The 20,435-nt window shown below is 39.2% G+C and overlaps 1 protein-coding gene across 3 annotated transcripts; it reads left to right on the forward strand.

Annotated features, from left to right (window-relative positions):
- The first annotated feature begins 641 nt into the window (after positions 1-641).
- Positions 642-20,210, forward strand: LOC107389882 (cdc42-interacting protein 4 homolog). 3 transcript variants are annotated; one of them, XM_015966300.3, is made up of 15 exons: positions 642-756; positions 823-884; positions 6,123-6,238; positions 6,381-6,434; positions 9,139-9,286; positions 9,389-9,451; positions 10,058-10,162; positions 10,344-10,472; positions 10,585-10,731; positions 11,520-11,678; positions 18,719-18,828; positions 19,173-19,305; positions 19,388-19,455; positions 19,641-19,750; positions 19,844-20,210. In XM_015966300.3, the coding sequence occupies exons 2-15, from the start codon at positions 861-863 to the stop codon at positions 19,987-19,989; spliced, it is 1,512 nt and encodes a 503-aa protein (XP_015821786.1). In that variant the 5' UTR covers positions 642-756; positions 823-860; the 3' UTR covers positions 19,990-20,210. The 3 variants fall into 3 exon arrangements, with proteins under 3 accessions (XP_015821786.1, XP_015821792.1, XP_054599612.1); XM_015966306.3 differs by having other exon boundaries at positions 721-884; positions 19,644-19,750; XM_054743637.2 differs by lacking the exons at positions 642-756; positions 823-884; positions 6,123-6,238 and having other exon boundaries at positions 9,164-9,286.
- The last annotated feature ends 225 nt before the right edge of the window (positions 20,211-20,435 follow it).

A 20,435-nucleotide genomic window follows, 5' to 3' on the forward strand; every position in this document is an offset into this window, starting at 1 on the left:
ATAGAGGCAAACAGAAAAAGGAAACATACTTTGTTACACATTTTAAGAAGTTGATTCAGACAGGGGCGTGTCCAGGGAGTGGCCTGGGGTAGCACATGCCACCCTTGGAATCTGATTGGCCACCCCAGGTGTCGCCACAGTAATCTACCTTCAAATAGGCTTTTGATTGTCCACAAAAGGCTTGGGGGTAAAACAAAAAAAAAAAGCATAACCATTGGTGCCACCCATGCACAAAGTTGTGCTTCACCTGGGCCACCCCATTTTAAAAGATCTAGACACGCCACTGGATTCAGATAGTAAGTTTTATTTTCAAAACTTTTTTTCCCTTTCAGTCAATATTTTGTTCTGTCAATTTCTTAATTTTTGTTTGACCATCAAAGTGTTTTTCTTGATCATTTTAAGAATCTGACTCAGATCGTAAGTTTTTCTCTTGAAACATTTTTTTCTGTCTCAATGTCTTAATATTTGTCTGATCTTCAAAGTGTTTTTCTTGATCCTATTGGCACAAATCTAATCCGATAGCAACAACCTCCAGCTGCTTCTGTAAAATAAAACAAACATCCCCCTACTTCCTCTATACGTAGTTTCGGGAAAACTGCGCCGGAGCTTTTCTTTTATTTTTTTCGCTCGCTGGAAGAAACAGGACAGTCGTGTCGGTGCCAAGGAGGAGAAGGCGTAGACTTCCTCCTGACATTTCCTTCGCTGCTTTCTCTGCTTTGAATCTCGGGTTTTGTGCAGCTTTTGCTCCGATCAGAGGTTGTTTCTTTTTGCCTTTTATACATTTTTATAGTTTTTCCTTTTTAACTACTGGTTTTATCTCAGAAGAACAGGGGACATTTGACATCTTAACTCCTGCAGATATGAACTGGGGATCAGATTTGTGGGTAAGTAGCTGAGAGCTCACTGGGGGTCAGGAATTACAGAAACACAATTAATCAGTCAATCATTAATGTGCGCGCGCGTGTGTCCTGGAGATTTCGCAACTCCTGCTGCACCTCATCGTTTATTGCTGTAGATTCTGGTCTTATGTACACACTGTTCCCTAAAGGTGTTGTAACTGTTGCCCCTTTATCCTAAACCAGGACATTACTCTGGCAACACCTTTCAGGAAACAGCTTGTAAAGCTTGAAACTACCTGCTTCCTCTGCGTCTTCTCAGTGTTTGTGCTGGGTTTACAAACCTGGTTCAGAAAAACTTCTCATCACTCAAAAATAATACTAATAAAGGTTAAATAGGTGTGAAACACAGCAAAAACTGGTTAAACTGATAATTATACTCATGACAAAAAAAAGTTTTTTCTGTTCAGCAATCTGTCCAAAAACTCAAGTATATCACACATAACACAAAAAAGCAGGATGTCATTCAAACTGATAAGCAACAGATTAATTCTAGTTTATTAACACATTTCCTTTGTAATTGTCGTGTAATCCACAGATCTGTAGGTGTTTTCAGATCCACTCTGAATGAAAACAGTTCATATAATTGAGTTTAGCTTTCACACAGAGTCGTGTGTGCTTCAGTCAATCTCTGTCCAGTTGAATTCATTTCTGCTGTTGATGAGGAGCAAAGTGGAGTTTTCCACCCATCCTGTGAATCGGAATCACACACTGGGTGAGGCTGTTTATTGCTCTGATTGTGAGCTTGATAGCCTGGTTTATGGTGTTCTACTGTGGTAAAACAACAAGTAAAAGCAGTCAAGACCGGTAGAGGTAGTAACTGGTGAATCCTCAAGTAAGAAATATTTTCCAACTGGTATTACTAACAGTGCAGCCTGATATCTATGTTTATAGCTGCAACAGCTAATCTACAGGAAAAGCTAGCTTAAAACATTTTTCAACATTCTAACATGTAGCTATAAACATATTGTGGATATTTCAATAAAATACTCAGTGGTTTTCTCGCATTTGTCTAAAAACCTCCACCAGTAAAACAACTCTGACTGAAAGCTACCAGTGTGTATAAAACTACAGTCTAGAGTGCTCTAGAGGCTCTTATGCAATGTCAGATGTCAGGAATGCAGAACTGTCAAGTACAACTGTCTAGCAAACATCAGCAGTAGGGCTGCAACAACGGATAGATAAAAATTGATGAAGAAATGCGTTGGCATCGTCATTCATCGATGATCCAAACAATCGTTTGTTGCAGACCCAATCAGCAGAGCCAATAAGTGAGCTTATGGACGGTTCTAATGGGAAACGGACTTCAACACAAGCGGTTGTGTTGCGCTAGGTCCTAGTGCTCAACCAGTGTTTCTTTATTATAGCGTAACTACGTCCACGATTAGCCCATCCGGTTGTCAGTCTTGCAGAATTTCTGCACTTCACTGGATCCTCCACTCATTACGCGCCTACATGATTAGCAACAGAACACCACTGGTGTGAGAGGTTCTCAGCTCAATAACATCAGAGAAGGGCCACTAATGAAGCTACCACTTCTACTTTAGGACAAACTACCAGAGTCCTAAAAAGAAAACGTTTGAATTCACGGACAACAAAAGATGTTTGGCTGTAGAAAATGACTGGTGTTTAGCACTTTTTTGTTTCCTCTGGCAATGTAGGTTTCTGTTTCCCGGCTGACGCAGCCCAGGGATGTATACCCGACTGGAGGGGCGAGAATTCTGTGACCGTTCTCTAAATGTGCTAATGCAGCTTTAACAGTTTTGGACATAACCTTTCCTCAGATTTGCATCCACAATTTCAAATTACAGTATTTTTTTTTCTGTTTATTGTATGAAAAATGGTAAACAAGTCAGAGCAGCATAGTAGAATGAGAATCGGGTCACATGCATATATCTACAACAGTTCTACTTGAGATTTCTCCTAACTTAGCACCCAGAAGACCCGCACTGTCAAACCAAAAATGTAAAGCACTTCATGCAAACATTGTTCTAAAAGCCTTTACACCTAAATGAAATGTACAAAATTTTGGGCTTTTTTACTGCTGAAAACTGCTGCGTTTCTCAGATCTGCAGCACTTCTGGCTGGAATTGCAAATCAAAGACATTGGAATAACCATGAAAAATGGATTTTATGTAAAATGTAAAAACTCTAAAATAGACTTTGCTTTAACAGCTGTACAGTTTTTGAGTCTGAATTATTTTAAGATTCTCTGAAACTGTCACAGTTGTGACTAGCTGCTATCCTGTCTGTCCAGTCAGAATTAATCTGACTTTCTCTGAACTAAGGTCATTCAAAGAACAATAACTGCTCATTCAAATGAACAGAAACAGTATTTTATGTTATTTAACTCTGGTAGCAACCAAGAACACCCCAGTAACTAACCGATTTAGTCAGTTTTAGACTTGGTTTTTCTTTTGGACAAGAAAAAGAGGAAAAATGTGTGAATGAGAGCAGTTTTATTTGGAATTCTGCCTTGGAGAGAATCAAACAGATGTGAAGATCTGGCAGAGAGCATATTGCAAATGTTACAGGACGATGCAGTTAATATGCTAATTGATGTATGACATATTTAGTCAATTTTTTATTACTTTTTCTGAAAACTTTATCTCATGAAAACTTAGTAACAGAATTTCAACTAGCTAATGTTTTTAAATGTGAAAATACTTTTAAATTGATAATCACGACTCGTTTATTCATGTCTAATTTGTGCCAAACGGCCTTTGAAGATGTTCTTGTTAGGCGTGGACTTACAAGTTTCCAAAAACAAGTTATCAGGGGATTTAGAGGATGAACTTAATCCAGAATGTATGATCAAACAATCTGTTTTGACCTAACTTTTTTTAATCTAGTTTGTTTGATTATCTGATGATGAGAACTTCCATTATTCAGGCAACAATTAGTAAATAAAAGTGTGAAATTATGACCAGAGGGAGTCTTTAGGAATGGTTCACCCTAGTAAGTTGCTGCTTTGTCCCAACGTGCCTAGCTGGTGTCGTTTTGTTGTGTTGGCAGCTTACATTAGCAGAAGAATGGAGTAGATTGTGATCTCAGATCAGCTGGGATCAGAAAGCTCTGCTGCTGCCAAACTTTTTTTTTTTTGGTCACAGAAGGACAAGACTGACTGGTTCCAGGGTTTGAGCCTGCCCCTGAGACCGTCAGATGCAGGGCGGAGGTAGCCTGAGCTCACGGCTATGTCATTCCTGAACTCTTTGTCACTATCAGTGATTGATTCTCTCTGACACACATTCAGATGTATCGGAGTAAAGCAATTAGGCATTAATAAAAGATTTTATCTATTGTTCATTTTGATCTTTGCACATCACCAGCTCATTCCCGACCAGTTCCTAAAACAGCTGGTTTTTCCTGATTGTCTTCCTTCCTTTTCCTTTGTGCTGAACATAACAAGGAAATCACCCCGAGGCTCTGTGTATCCAGACTGTCTCTGTGTGTAGATGGTTTTGCTCTGTGGTCACACCAGTTTCCAGAAAGCTCTTTACAGTAAAGAGCGAGCAGCAGAGAACAACCACAACCTGTTGAGCAGGTTTGGGCTTTAGGTAGGATAAATAGACAGAAGCTGAAACGAGGCTGATTGGTTTTTCCTTTTCTATTCGACCTTTGTACTCAACTCTTTGTTCTTGGGTTTTCATTTTCACACAGATTTGGTAGGAGTGTGTGTGAGTGGATTTGACCGCTGGTAAAATACCTCATGAAATACTTCACAGATTTGAATGAAACTCTCAGAAAGTAATCATTACACCAGAGGGTAAAGAGTTTTGTTGTCCATCATTTTGACTGACAGGGTAAAAGACAAGTCATGTTGATTGTTTTTCGTATCAATTTCATTTTTGAAATAATAATAAACATTCTATTCAAATTTTGTTCATTTTTAATGAATGTTTATTAGTTTATTTATTTATTTGTTTATTTCTTTGACAGACGCTTTTATCCAAAGTGACGTACAATTTTTAACCTGTTCGGAATGCTGCTGCTAGAGTCTTAAAAAGAACTAAGAGAATGGAGCACATCACTCCTGTTCTTAAATCCCTACACTGGTTACCAGTAAACTACAGAACATATTTCAAAGTGCTCCTACTAGTTTATAAATCATTCAATGGCATGGGTCCAAAATACATGTCCGATCTCATTCCTGTATACCCAATAGGGCTCTGAGATCCCTTGGAAACCATCAGCTGGTAGAACCACAGATCAGAACAAACTTGGTGGAGATTCTTTCAGTTACTATGCTGCTCACAGCTTCCCCATGACCTCAGATGTGCCCCAAACCTAGTGTTGTTTAAATCAAAACTAAAAACCCTAATGTACTCATCAGTGTTTTAAAAGCATTGTGTCTTATGTTGCGTTATCTCCACTGCAAGATGTTTATAGAAACTGTCCAATACGCCATGCTACGAATGAAATTTAGAATGTTCTTATGAACGGCCAAAATCCTGATTTATGAAACATGCGGTGGCCACTTGTGTTCATGTTCCTCCGCAATTGATTGTTGATCAATCCCATGTGTGCGTTCCCTGGCGCTCGTGTCCGTTCACAGTCATTTATATACAGAGACCCTCAATTAACCATATTTGGTCACACCATGTCCTCAGCTCATGAGTGGAATCCCTGCGTTCCAACTTATTGAGTAAAAATTTGGGGTGGGACACAATAAAAAATTCTAATTCATTCGACACTTTGCTATTAATTAATCTTGATTAATCACATTTTAATCATTGAAGATAATTTGTGCCCAAGCCCAAAAGTTAAAGTCCCATTAGTCATCACTCGTGGGAAGTGGGGATGGGTCCCTGGTCCTCCGATTATTTTATTTTCCAGGGGAAGTTCGTCCGGCACACACTTTAAATTATAGCAGTTACTTTTACTATATAACAGTTATACTTCAATAACAACTATGAATCCGTAGTTCCAATTGAATGTGATTTGTGTAGCAATAAAACAAAAGTGACAGAAAACAACTCCAGCCTGGACTCTTTGAATAACATCCGAATACTGACATGAACACTGGTAACATCATCTTGCTCTCTCCTGGGTCCCTCCTACTTAGTGATTCAGCAGTTTCCTATTGTAGGGTGACCCAGATCAACATTTTCAAGTTACACCAATTATCTAACATAACTAACGTAGGGACTGTTGACTGCACATTACACCCATCTCTCTCAGGGTTTCCTAGCAGTGGTATGTAAATAAGTGTGGTGTGCCTCTTAGGACCAGTATGATGTCATCGACAAGCACACGCAGTCTGGCCTTGACCTGGCGGAGCGTTACATAAAGTTTGTGAAGGAGCGCTCAGAGATTGAGCAGACCTATGCAAAGCTACTCAGGTGGGCTCTGTTTTTTTGTTGTTGTTTATATTGGGGATTGTTAAATTCATAAATAGCATCTTCAGTTTTCTGATGCATTTATAAGTTAGTCATTATCCACATCATGCATGTAATAACTGGTGTTTCTCTTTCTGTCCAACAGAAACCTGACAAAGAAGTATCTCAAACGAGGACACAAAGATGAACAGGACTGCAAGTGAGAAAACACACAGACAAGCATAACCCTAACCCTAGACACATTTGGAATATTTTATTTAAAAAAAAACATTTAAACCTCTCAGGCTCAAAATAAGTTTTGATAAAACGTCGAACAATAAGTCCTTCAGGGGTACTTCTGAGTTAAAAAATGCTCATGAAATATGTATGTGGAACATGGATGCCACTAGGATTGAGAGATGACGGGGGGGGGGGGGGGGGGGGGGGGGGGGCTTAGCCCCAGGAGCTTGACCTTGAACATTTTTTGTCACACCCTGCAAAAACTTGTATTTGGAGTTGGAATTTACAAAAGAATCAAACAAAATTTCCCCAGAAAATGGAATTCTGACATGGAAGTTTGGAGGTTTCTCACCAGCATTAACTTCAAATTCCAATCAGGCTGCATCACATGCAAAACAATTATTCACTAATTCATCTTATTTTAGCCAAACTGAAAATAATACACTGTAATCAGCTGATATTGTTCTGATGAGTCTCCTGCATACGCTTCTGATAGAAAACTCCAGGATTTGAAAAGCCTTACAGATCTATGTCACGCTGTCACTTAAAGGTGTGGTTTACTCGTTTAATCAATACATTTAAAATGGTTTCTAGTAGGAATGAATACCTTGTAAGCCGTACTCTGGGTACAAAAAGCCCTGGTGCACCTGTTTCAGGATCTGGAAAATCAGGTTCAGGAGAGCTTTAGATGGCAAGATTTTGAGTCTTATTTCCTGATATTTGGACATCTCACCTCTGATTGGATAACAGAAACACCACTCTACAACTGATTCTTTACTTTTCAACACTGATATTTTATCTCCTCAAATAACACAAGCCTGAAGGAGTTATGCCATGTGGTGCTAATGCTAACATTTAGCTTCTACTAGGCCGAGACATTCTCTTGCGCTTTGCTTTGCAAAGTTTGGTCTAGGAACGCTCCATGGGAACCTCCGTGGCCCCTAGCAGCATTCTGGTGGGCCAATGAGAGCTCTCTATCTGCTTTGTGGGCCAATCAAGGGGTTCTATTGGTTTGGTGGGTGGGACGATGTAACGGAGTGGAACAAGATGGCAACAGCTCGTTTGAAATGGCTTTTTTGGACTTTTTGGACTTGGGCTTCATTAGAATAAGGATAACATAGATGTATTTAAGTCCTTTATTTAGAAAAAGGATGGATTTTCACCATCTTCAATAGTGGACTGCCTCGTTAACCGACATCTGTTGCAGTGAGTACGTCACGTTGTTCATTGTCCAGTAGCATGCAGAGATCATTTGAAAGACAACGGTAGAACCTGCTCCACGACCGAGAGCCGTCACTGGAGCATTGTGTTTAGTCTGGATTGTCAGGCTAGTTCTATGCTGTTGCCTGGGAAAAAAAAACCAACGGCCTTTCCCGTAACGAGTTAAGATGGGTGAGTCCATGAATGTTAAATTACAGTGTGATGTCACACTGTCAGGCTTTTTAAGTCTTAGAGTTTCACCATCTATTTTCTATCATTAGCTAATACAGGAGATAGGTGTAGGAGACTATTTTCATGTTCAGCCTACATGGAAAACACAGAATGACTGATTATAATAATTAAAAAAGGTTTTTCAGTGAACCACACCTTTAAGTAGATTAAACTGAGACTTTAAATTTTACTCATTCTTATGTCTGTTTGTGTGCCTCTAGCGGTTTCTTCTTCTCTCACTGTAATGATCATGGACCAGTTTTTTTGACTTCAAAGAAAAGATGGGATGTTCAGAGTTTGCCCTGCAGAAAAAAGGCCTTTTCACACATCTTTTTGTTGTTGTTTTACACAAAGAGGCTCGAAAGGTTATTCATTCTGACAAGGGTTTAATTGTGACAGCATGAAGTGAAGAGGCAGAGACTTTCCTGCATCGAAAGGCTTCAGCAGATCTGCTGTGCTGGGTGGTAGAATTAATTTATTCAGTTTAGTTTTGTAATAAGTTGTTAAACAAATATGAGATATGATTTATTTCAGATTAATAAGAATTAGAGATGCACAGATACCGGTATCGGTAAAAGTTAACCAATACCGTGAACTGATACCAGTGCAGCTGCCTGAAAGTTGCTTCACTGTAACTTATCATTTCTGTTCATCTAATGTTTTAGTTTTGTGATCAATTCTATTAATATGTTTTATTTTTTATCTACCTCACAGTCTTTTCATATTGAAAGCAGAGAAGAAAATAAAACCTGTAGTCCAATTCATTGGATTTTTTTGTGTGGTAGAAGTATCGGTAATCGTATCGCCGAGCACTCAGGTCCAAGTATCGGTATCGGTGCATCCCTAGCAGGAATGAAAAAATTTGAGTTAGGCTTTTGGAAAATAAGGTGTTTTTTCAGCCAATTTACCAACATTTAAGTTAAATGTTGTAATGTAACTTTACTTTTATAGTGACAAAGTGATTGTTGTTAGCCTCAAGGGTAACCTGATGGCTTAATTATCACCTGTAAGTCATTTTGGACAAAAGTGACTGCTAAATATATAAACATACGTAAACATAAATCAGGGTTATATCATCCTTAAATGCAATTTTTATGTGATTTTAATTTATTATAGATTATTTTGATCACTATAAAAGTAACTTTTTTTGTAAATTATAATGAATGCTTTATTTACAATATTTCACCCAAATCAATTTGTGAACGTCTCTCAACTGCATATAATTCAGTACCTTTGTTTATTTCTTGTTGTAGATATAGCAATTATGCATCTTTCCAGGATATCCTGGCTGAGTTGAACGATTATGCCGGGCAACGTGAGCTCATTGCTGAAAACATGATTGAAAGCATCTGTAACAACCTCAGCAAGTACCTGCAGGAACTCAAACAGGAGCGAAAAAACGTGAGTGGGGGTGATCGGAACGGGGAAGTTTGACAGACAACCGATTGCTGTGTTGTGATTACAAGACTCATCAGATTTACCTCAACGTGTTGCCTTTCCCAGCACCTGTCTGATGCCAGGAAAGCCCAGCAGAGTTTAGACAGCAGCTTAAAACACCTGGAGAGTGTGAGTCAAACATTGATGTTTAAACGTCTCTGAAACAGATCACATGATTGTTATTTGAAGGAGCTTGTGTGGTTTCTAATGCATGTGGTGTTTCTGCAACAATGTTTTTTTTTTACTTGAGTGAATAAATATTCCAAGGCCCAGCACCCAACATCTGTCCCTTTAAGTACTTATGAGAAATTATTTAATTTTCCATAGTAACAAGGTTTTACAAAAGGTGATGCTTTAGAAACTTTTTTTTCCCAAAAACATTTGGGACAATTGCATTGTATATGTACAGGGTAGGCCAATAGACATAAGATAGAAGCATCATTGGCATATTTACAGAAGGGATTTGGTGCTTGAGCCTAACGGCAAGTAATAATATCATTAGATCTATTTCATTTCAGCATTCATTGCTTTTTGCTTAGATCTGCACTCACCAACATTTTCTAAATGATTAGTCCAACTTTAAGCCTGTGACAAATTTGCACCAAGGATAAAGTCAATCTTGATCCTATGTTCTTATTTAAAACTTTAAGTGGGAATTAATTCCCTGATATTTGCTCTGTTGATGCTACTTTAGCTGAAGCCTAAGAATGTGTGTTTTTGTGTTCTCGCCTGCAGACGAAGAAGCGCTTCGCCAAGGAGTGGGCGGAGGCTGAAAAAACTGTACAGCAAGTGGAGAGGCTAGAGAACGACCCTAATTCCACTAAGCTTGATGTTGAGAAAGTAAACACACACACACACACACACTATAGCATTGAGCAGTTATTTCCTATTTTTTGAAAACAAAACATTCCTTTAACTTTCATTACCTGTCTCCCTTAATTATACTTTCTTCCTCTACCTTTGGATACACAACGCTCTATCCTCCCCACTGCCTGCTTGTATATTTTTCTTTACTTTGCAGGCCAAGCATGTTGCTAATGCACGTACACGTGCAGCTGAAGAGTGCAGGAATGACTACGCAGCAGAGCTCCAGAAATACAACAAGGAACAGAACTGCTACTACTATGTAGAGATACCACAGATCTTCAACGTGAGACAAATACAATCTTTTATAATGTAGTACAAGTGGACTGGGTTATGGTTTGTTATTGGGGTTTCTGTATAGAGTTTAAACAAAGCTGTTGGACTTGTGTGTGAAACAGAAGCTGCAGGACCTGGACGAGAACAGGATCCGTAAGATGGCGGAGGGCTACTGCAAGTTCTCAGACATTGAGAAGAATGTTCTGCCCATCATCTCCAGGTGTCTAGAGGGAATCACTGCAGCGGGGACAAAAATTGATGAGAAACAGGCGAGTGTGATCTGTCGGCGAAAGGAAATTAATTCACTTCCTGCTGTGTACAGGAAAAACCCATCAGCAGTAAAATGATTTATGTGATTTTCTAGTATCGATCACTTTTGACTGACAGAGGTGAGGCCTGCCATACACAGGTGCCACCGGCCTCTACGACCATCACCAGCAGGCAAGGCGGGTTAAGTGTCTTGCCCAAGGACACAACAGCAGCATTCTCTGGTGGAAGCTGGGATCAAACCTGCAAACTTCTAGTTACAGGACAACCCGCTCTACCTCGCTGTACCTCCCACTAGTGCCGACCCGAACCACTAAAGCCGTTTAGTGCTGTTTCTGGCCAGCAGAGGGCTGCAGAGTGACGCCCCATACCGAGTTATTCAAGTTTCAGGCTCAAGAACCACTGGAACCAGTTTGAAAGCAATAGTTTAGTGTTAAAAAAAAGTTTTGCTTTAAATCTCCTGGTTAGTTATAAAACTACAATCAGATAATGATTATTGTGACCAGAATGTAAAGAGTTAAAGTGAATTATTCCTTCCATTGTTGATCATCAAGGAATCATTTTGTGTAAAATGTGTGTTGTGGACAAATTTAAAGAGGGAAACAAATCCCTAATCCCTGTGGTACTGCTGAACCAGGCTTGTGATTGTGTCGAGTTGTTGATGAAGTGGCGAATTTCATCAGTGAAATCAAAAACCAACCACGTTTCCCTCAGACGTTTTTTGCAAATGTTTTATTTTTAACCTCTTATGGTAATGGTAAACCCAGAACATCTGTCTGTCTCCATGCAGGACTCCTTACTTTTCATAGAGCAAAACAAGTCTGGGTTTGAACGGCCAGCAGATGTGGAATTTGAAGACTACACCCAGGGAATTAAAGTATCAAACTCAGACACCATCCTCAATCAGCCCAAACTGCGCCCCAAGCTGCGGCTGTTCAGGAAGCACAAGGTGAGCAATGTTCACTCTAGATTTCATCTGGATTTGCTTCCAGTGGCGGTTTTACCATTAGGCATAGGTCGGCGGCCGCCTAGCCGCCTAGCCTAGCCCTGATCGCCGGCATCCCTCCGTTAATGCCGCAATATTCTTATTACCAACCTGTCGCCGCAGACGGGATTGGACATGCGCACTTCTCATTACCATAATTCCTGAACTGTTCAAGATATCATTAAAATTCCAAAAGTGCTGAAAAGATAAAAAATGGGGCTTTTTGTGTATTTACAATACATTATGGTAGCCACCGGATTCCCTGTCTTGAGCGCAACGAATAACAACACAGATTCAGAGACATGCTTAGTTTGTGATCCAAAATTCTCAGTTTTATAACTTTTCAATGGCTGATCAGATTAAAAAAAAATCCAACAGTTCCTAAAAGTACATAAAAGCAGCTTTCCAACAATCCATAGCATGAAGCAATCAGAGTTATGGAAAATATCACTACGAGGGGAAATCCTGCTGTTCAGCCTGATTGAAACGGAGCACAGCGGAGCGCAGCGCCGCGTTGAAAGAGGATAACGGAACGGGGAAGCTAATTAGCATAAAAAGCCGGCATGAAATTATGGAAATGCCTCAAAGAAAATCAACACGATCTATTAGGTGTCCCAGAAGGCTTATATCTGAAGACAGTGACCACGAAGAAGGACAGATCTCCAGTGAACCAGGATATGTTTTGTCTTTATTTTTTATTTTTTTATTTGAACAACCCTCAACTATTTGCTAATTGTAAGATTCAGCTTCATTCCAGCATTATTTATCTTTTTACAATAAATAATTATTTTTGCTAAAACAAAAGGTTTTTGGTATAGCAGTGCACGGCGTGCAAGAGAAGCACCCCATGGCAGTGTGAGGTGTGCAGGACTCTGCCTGCAGCTGGAGAAAAACTGCTTCAATGCCTACCACATCAAATAAATAATATTGTAAAAGTTTACAAAAATAAATGGTCATAAACTGCTAAAAAAGATACCTGGGTTCAAACTTTTTTAAGAATAGATGCATTACAGTTCAAAGTTTAAATTGTTCATTCCAAATTGTTTGCCCAGTAATTTTGAAGTTCCTGTTCAGTAATAAATGTAAAAAAATCAAATCCGTTTTTTGCTTTTTTCACTTTTAAGCTGATTTTTTAAAAGCTTAAATAGAAATAAATTCTAAATACAAACCAAACACTGAAAGCTGAGGTTGTTCTGAAAAAAGGAGAAGAGTTACACACTTTTTGCACTTTTTATTACAATTTTACAGCCATAAGATAAAAAAAATACCAGGCGGCCCTGTTATAATTATGGTCATAAGAGGGTTATTAAGACGGCGATGCACAAACAGGAAGTGATTGATAGTCATGCCACTCCAATCCAGTTGGTGGCGGTAATGCACCAAATTGTTTGCCAAGTGCCATAAGACCACAAATAAGAAGAAGAGAGGCGGGAGCGTTCGTAACAAACGCAAAGCGATAGTCAAAACAATTAAGAATGAAATGGAGTTATCCTAGTGGCTCCAATAAGAGAAAAAAGCAGCGTGCTTCATAAAAGCTTTTATTTTCACTTCTGAAAGTGACGTCGTTTTTTGATGTAAACATCAAAAGGAAGCAGAAAGGAAAGACAATAGAAAATGTTTAAAGGGAGGAAAACATAGACCAAAATGGAAAATAGAAAAAAAAAAACAAAGGCAAAAGCACAGGAGCACTGACAGGAAAAAGAAAGCAGAGCAAATATTGAAAGCGCTCAAAGGGAGGGAAATACAGGAAAAAAGAGGAGGACTAATAAAAAGGGAAAATAACTCATGTCAGAAGAGGGGAGAGTTTCGCAAATCCAGTTAAAGGTAAGATTGTCGAAAATTTAGTGTAAGGGGCCCCATGTCTGTGTTCGCCTTGGGCCCCCAAATTGCTAAATCTGCCACTGTTTGCTTCTACAGTGTGTAACAAAGATGCTTGTCCTCAAACTTGGTTGAGATAATCTGGATTAGCATGGTGTTGTCAGAATAAGACCACCTAGGGATCTTAAAAGTGCATTATGTAGAAATGAAGTACAAATTACATCCTGTGGCAAAATTTGGTTCCTGCAACCACTTTAACTCATTCACTGCCAGCCGTTTCCTGATCAGTAAAACCCTTCGCTGCCAGCGTTTTTCAGCGTTTTTACTCTTTTTTTTAAGAGTCACAGAACGTTGCGCTCTATGATGATGTCAACGCCAAAACTACCAAAACAAAGAGGAGACTCACCTCTTACATCAGGAAGAATTTTGTTTCGAGCGTTATCCGTTCTTTCATAATTCGTTGTTGAATTGTGATCAGCAGAAGCTTTTTTGGTTCGCGCCTCACTTTTTTTTACAGCAGCGGCCCAAAACGATCTCCTAACACATGGATTTTCTGCTTCCTGTACATGCGACGTGTGACGTACGCAAATGACGACTTTAGTCATCCAAATAAAAATGCTATTGCTTAATATAGTTTCAGTCTCTCTGGTTTAAGACAGTGTTTGCCCCATAATTGATTATTATGAATAACTTTAATGAAATATTGATTTCTAACTTTTCTCTTATCTTAGCCTAGCCGGTCTCTTTAAAATCTCAAAGTGACACTTGCAGTCTTATAACGATGCCTTATAACACACACACACACACACACACACACACACACACACACACACACACACACACACACACACACACACACACGTACGCATATCTTCTCCACCAACCTGCTTCCCTACAGGGCAAATTCTAATTCCAGAGCTCTGCACAGACATGCCTCGAAACACTTTGTGCCTTCTCTTTATCCGCAATATTACAAAAATCTGTTCATTTTCTTTGATTCAGTAGTCTTCTTTTCTTTTCATGATCAACATCATTTTCTCTCCTTTTGCTCATCTGTTCCACCAGCCCGGCTTCTTCCTCTCCAGTCAAATTGGAAAAGGTCCAACTCCAAAATTCTACCTTTATATAAAAATTAAAGCTCATACTTGGTGGCTGAAACCAAAGTTCTGAGTCCATTTCAGAGCTTTCAATGCACCTCACACATTCCCTTTAAAACAAATCTAACATGTTAGTTCTTGTGTGAGCAGGGCCGGCTTTGCCGACAGGCGACACAGGCGGCCGCCTGGGGCACCATCTGATGGATAGGGCACGAAATAAAAAAAAAAAAAAAAGTTTATTAAAATTGTTATATGAAATGCACTCTCTACATACTCAAAATTCCCCTTTGAAATGACATGAAATTAAAATATCAATATTTAAATTCTAATGATCTGGCTGCATGACGAGCTCCCGCTTGGGCCACCGCTCTGATGCGTTTGACCGTTAAGGGTGCCGTAGATCACGTGTTTGGGTAGCGCTGTAGAAGGACATCCTGTTGTCGTCGCGTTTAAACTTTTGGTATTTTATGATGAAAAGAACACCTAAGCCATCGGGATCAGCATTCCGAAAGCGAAGGAAGGAGGAAGGAAAAAAACGGGCCCAAAGCAGAGGTATGTAGACTTTATAAATTTGGCAAAGGAACTTTTTGCGTTACAATTGTAGCTAACTGCCTCTCCTGCCACGCACGGTCCACGGACGGACCCTCGCTAGCTGTTTACATACACAATACAGTATCTCGTAACTTTAACCAATTAATTTTACTTTTGAATCATGTCCAGATGCAGTGAGACAATATCTGCAGCCACGACAGGCACCTGTTGACACCAGGGGGGCGGGACTGTCTTCTACACCTGTTGAGTCTCACTGTGTTGATAAAGAATGTAAGATTTGTTTTATCGTTTTTTGGAGTGTGATTGCAGCCTTTTTATGAACATTGATTCAAGTTTTAAGTACGCATACAATATGAATTTAATATTTTCATATCAGAAGAACGTTAGGTGTGGGTGTAGCAACATTTCAACTTTGTCCGACACATCGGGCGGGCGGCACCGCCGCGGCCGTGGCGGGGACTCCCCCGCTGCCGCCGGGCCCAGCGGGGAGTGAGAACTGCCTATCGCACTGCCTAAACCCAGCATGACATCTTATGCCGTCTCTTTCTTGTTTTCGCTGCAGCGTCTTCTATCCAGGCATCACGCAGCAGCAGCAGCACATTTACTGAGCTACAATCTCAGCATCTAGAACCAGGTGAGTAAGTTACTTGTTAGGCTATTTGTAATCAGCAGTAGAAACGGACTTTTTCAAATTAAACGGCTTATCACATATATCGATATGCAAAATTAATTTATTTAAATCCACACCAGACACTTGTGTTTGGCACAATCAGTGCAGCATTGATTTAGCATTGAGAATATTAAATAATCTGAACATGCACATCTGAAATTGTCTCCTTAAGATGTTATTGCTGTAAATTTGTAAAAAAAAAAAAAAAAAAGAAAGATGGACATTAGTTTTTGACATAGTGAGTCATCTTCAAGGCATAAAGGTTTATGCCCTGAAGAAGGTCGTACAGAAACGTGTCGGCGTTTCCTTGTTTAATAAATGAAAACCTCATAGTGCCTCAGATCACCAGTTCTTCTTCCTCATATTCTACAATTTATTTGATGCTGAAGAGCACCTGAGAGTGAGACATACGTTTTTTTTTTAAATATTCCCCATGGATGCACTCACTTCCACCTGTTTTTGATCATTTTATTCATGTTTTCATAGAACAGATTAAAAAAGATCAATAAAATAAAAAGTCCAGTAACATTAAAAATAATGAAGAGCATCACTGCACATGGCTGAGGAATAATGAATGTGAAAGTGGCACTGTTCTTAAGTAATTCATGCATCAGAGGGTTAAGTTGCTTTGTGTGTGTGTGTGTGTGTGTGTGTGTGTGTGTGTGTGTGTGTGTGTGTGTGTGTGTGTGTGTGTGTGTGTGTGCATGTGTGTGTGTGTGTGTGTGTGTGTGTGTGTGCGTGTGTGTATTTTCTCACAGAAGAAGAACCCAACACCACACCAGCAGACTCAGCGCTCCAATCCAACAGCCTGAAGAGACACCATCATCAGCTTCAACAGATGTTTGTGAACATGTATGAGCTGCTGGCCCCATGGATCCTGCTGACTGGCCACAGCAGTTGAACAAAATGGAAAGTAGAACTTTCTTTATGATGACACTTTGATATTTGAGTTTTGCTTTTGATTGCACAGTTTAATGCTGCTTTTGATTTTGCATCCCCCCCAATGACATTTGCACAACATTTTGAGTTGTTGGTAATTGTAATATTCTCAGGTTACTTATCTTTCAAGCTTACATTTATTCTTCAGGCTGTTGACTTTAAAGAGTTGCTGTGTGAATATTTAAAATAAAAAAATTGTAACTAAGGAATAACTGTGGAGTTGCTCTCTCCAATATGTGGTGGGTGGGTGGGTTTTGGATGAGAGGCATGCAGGCATGGGGGGGGGGGGGGGGGGGGCACATGGGCAGTCTCGCCTTGGGCACCAAATTACCTAGAGCCGGCCCTGTGTGTGAGGCTTGTTTGTCAAACTCCCACCTCCTACTGAGTCCTCAGTTCTCTAGCTTATTTTGCGTGGAAAAGCACATGGTAGAAAAAATTAACTATGAGAACAGATGCAAAGGGTTATTGTATAAAAAACACAAAGCTAATTAAAAAATAAAAGCAAAAACTATTTTAAGACTCAATTATCAGGCAGAAATAAACATAGCTGCTTTTCGTGTCTTGGCTAGTATAAGCTAACTATTAGCATTAGCAACTCCATAACATGACAGAACTCCTCCAGACTTGTGCTATTTGTGGAGATAAAACATCAATGTTGCAAAGCAAGCCGAGTCAGTGGTAGAGTTGTGTTGCTGTTAGCCAGTCAGAGGCGAGAAGTCCAAATATAAGGAAACAAGGCAGGCACACTGCTCTAGCTCACTTCTCCTTAAAGAAACAGGACGCAACAGCATTTTGCAACAGAGATTAAATGACAAGGCATTCATTTATACTAGAGACCACAACAAGTGTTGGGAAAAAAAAAGAGTGAACTTGGTTTTCAAATTGTAGATTTAAAAAATCTGAGTTGACCAAGTTAATACTTGTTTAAATCTAAAATAATGTTATCAAACATAAAATTAGACAAATAAAAATCCATTCTAATTTTAAAGAGGATGTGACAGAAAACATTGTATTTGCCCTTAAACGTTGACACCAAAATAGCATTCGTTATTTTTGTTTTGTTTGTTTGTTTTTTGCATTTTACAGTAAGTGTTATATCACTTAATGTAATTTTCAAATATTACCATGAAAATCCTTGATATAAGAGTAATTTTAATATGTTAAACATTTCATTCAAACATCTTGTTGATTTTGTGTCCGCTAGGTTTATTAGCTGAGTTCAGTAGCAGATAGCTGTTCATAGGTTCTGTTGGAGGTTTCTTCTTGTTAAGGGGGAGTTTTCCTCTCCACTGTGGCTACATGCTTGCTCAGTATGGGGATTACTGTAAATTCTCTGACACAACAAGTCAGTGACGGGATGCAATCTGCCATGTTTCCTTACATAGTAACATTTAAACTAATTGGCAGAATGAACTGGACTCAATTGGAATGTGTACTTTGAGAAGTGCCTTGAGACGACTCTTGTCGTGATTTGGTGCTATAGAAGTTACCTGAATTGAATTGTACTGAATTCAGTGCATGCATCAATAATATACAGAGCTGAAATGTGAATGATAATTAGATTCAATCTAGGGCACAAGCAAATATAGGTACAAATGGTGCCGAAACCCGATTTCAGAGGTCTTCATTATTGGAAGAAATAAAATTACTTTCTGTGTGTTGTTAGTTTTTAAAAGAGTACAAAACATCATTGATTTAAAATTAAACTACTAGACTACTATAAACTATTCTTTAAAAGAAATTACTTATTTTTTTCACTACAAATGAATATTTTTACAGTTCTAATTTGGTCCTTATTCATTTTTTTCTGTTTTGAAATGTTGAACCTTTTTAATTAGTTGTAATATTGTGTCAGGAGCAGATGAGCTCTGCAACTCTGGTTGTACCTAACATTCAGGACACTTAGTGTTTGTATTGTTTTTTTGTAGCAAGCTGCTGCAGAGGATTTCTCCCACCTTCCTCCTGAGCAGAGAAAGAAGAAGTTGCAAGCAAAGATTGACGATATCAGTAAAGATCTGCAAAAGGAGCAAGACCAAAGGTAAAACCATCACAGTAAAATCATCTGTGGGAAATAACTCACTCCAGACCAACAGTAGTGGCAAACAGAGGAGTCGTATTACAGCTCTGCTGATAAACTGAACCTGATATAACCAACATTTAATGATATAAACCATTTAATGCTAATTTATAGCCAAGTGTTTTGTGCTTTAAACCATTTCATGAAATTAAAATCTGAGATATTCTAGGAATACTTTAAACTCTTTGCATTATCACATGCACAAGTACAAAGTCACTCATTCACAAACCAGTCTTCATAAGCACATATATGCATTTCCCAAATTGCAACGCTTCCAACTGTTTCCCCCCTCTGCTCGACCTCAGTGACGCGCTGGAGAAGATGAAGGATGTGTACGTGAAGAATTCACAGTTGGGAGACCCTGCCAGGCTGGAGCCTCAAATCTGTCAAACAAACCAGAAAATAGGCCACCTGAAGGGGGAGCTCGCTAAATACGAGGTCTCAGCCGCACATGCATGAACATACTGTCTGGTAACTTGTGTGAATTGAAAAAGAAATGTAACCTTCTGATTTATAACAGACGTGGTTATCAGAAGCAGTGGGAGGAGAGGAGTCTTCCAACAACACCAACAATAACTCTCAGCACAGGTGAGGCCTGTTTTTAAAGAGATAGTTTGACATTTTTCAAACTGGCCAAAAATGTGCTTTAACCGTGATTATATTGACACACTGGTTGTAGTTAATGCAGTGAAGGGGTGAAACTCTTATTTCTAATGCAAATCTTTACATCTTTTGCAAAATAAAAACTGTCATCATCCTGATTTGTGTTTCAGCAGCCTTGAAATGACCAGCGACCCTTCCCAGAACATCTACACAGATTTTGATGAATTTGATGACATTGAGATGCCCGTCGGCCAGTGCACCGCTCTCTACACCTTTGAAGGTACATTTATGATTCACTGTGAGCGTGTTCATAAATAAGTCTACTTTCAGTGTTTTAATCCTCTACTTGTACATTTATATGTTTTATGTGCAGGCAACAACGAAGGAACCATTTCCATTATGGAGGGAGAGCTGTTGACTGTTATGGAGAAGGATAAAGGAGACGGATGGATGAGAGTCCTTAGAGCTTCTGGAGAGGAAGGTTATATACCTTCCTCTTATGTCAAAATCAACGCCTAACTTCCGTCTCGGAATTTGTTCGAGAAATTTAAAAGCGGGAGGTGAATGCAAAGTCATTCCAGATAATTGTAGCTGATCTCTACAGCTTTTATCTCAGCCAGTGATGGTTTGGTGAGATGGATGTGTGTGATCACAAAGGCTGATTACGGTCCAACATGCCACCCCTCTCAGCTCTCTGTACCATCAGATAGTGTCTTATGATGCAGACAGTCAGAGTCGTGTCCTCCTCACCCTAGTTATTTACAACACACACAAAGATTCTGTTACTGTGTGAGCACAAAAACTCATGACAATGTGTTTGTTTATGCCAACACTTATGCTGAGCTGTAAAGCTCTGGTTACAACTAGTTCTAATAACCTGCTGAAATTATCATTTAATATTCTAATTTTCTGCTCAAACCACTTTCCTGATGAAATTATGTGATAATGTCTTTTAACTGCAATAA

This window comes from Nothobranchius furzeri, chromosome 4 (assembly GCF_043380555.1).
Source record: "Nothobranchius furzeri strain GRZ-AD chromosome 4, NfurGRZ-RIMD1, whole genome shotgun sequence".
NCBI lineage: Eukaryota > Metazoa > Chordata > Actinopteri > Cyprinodontiformes > Nothobranchiidae > Nothobranchius > Nothobranchius furzeri.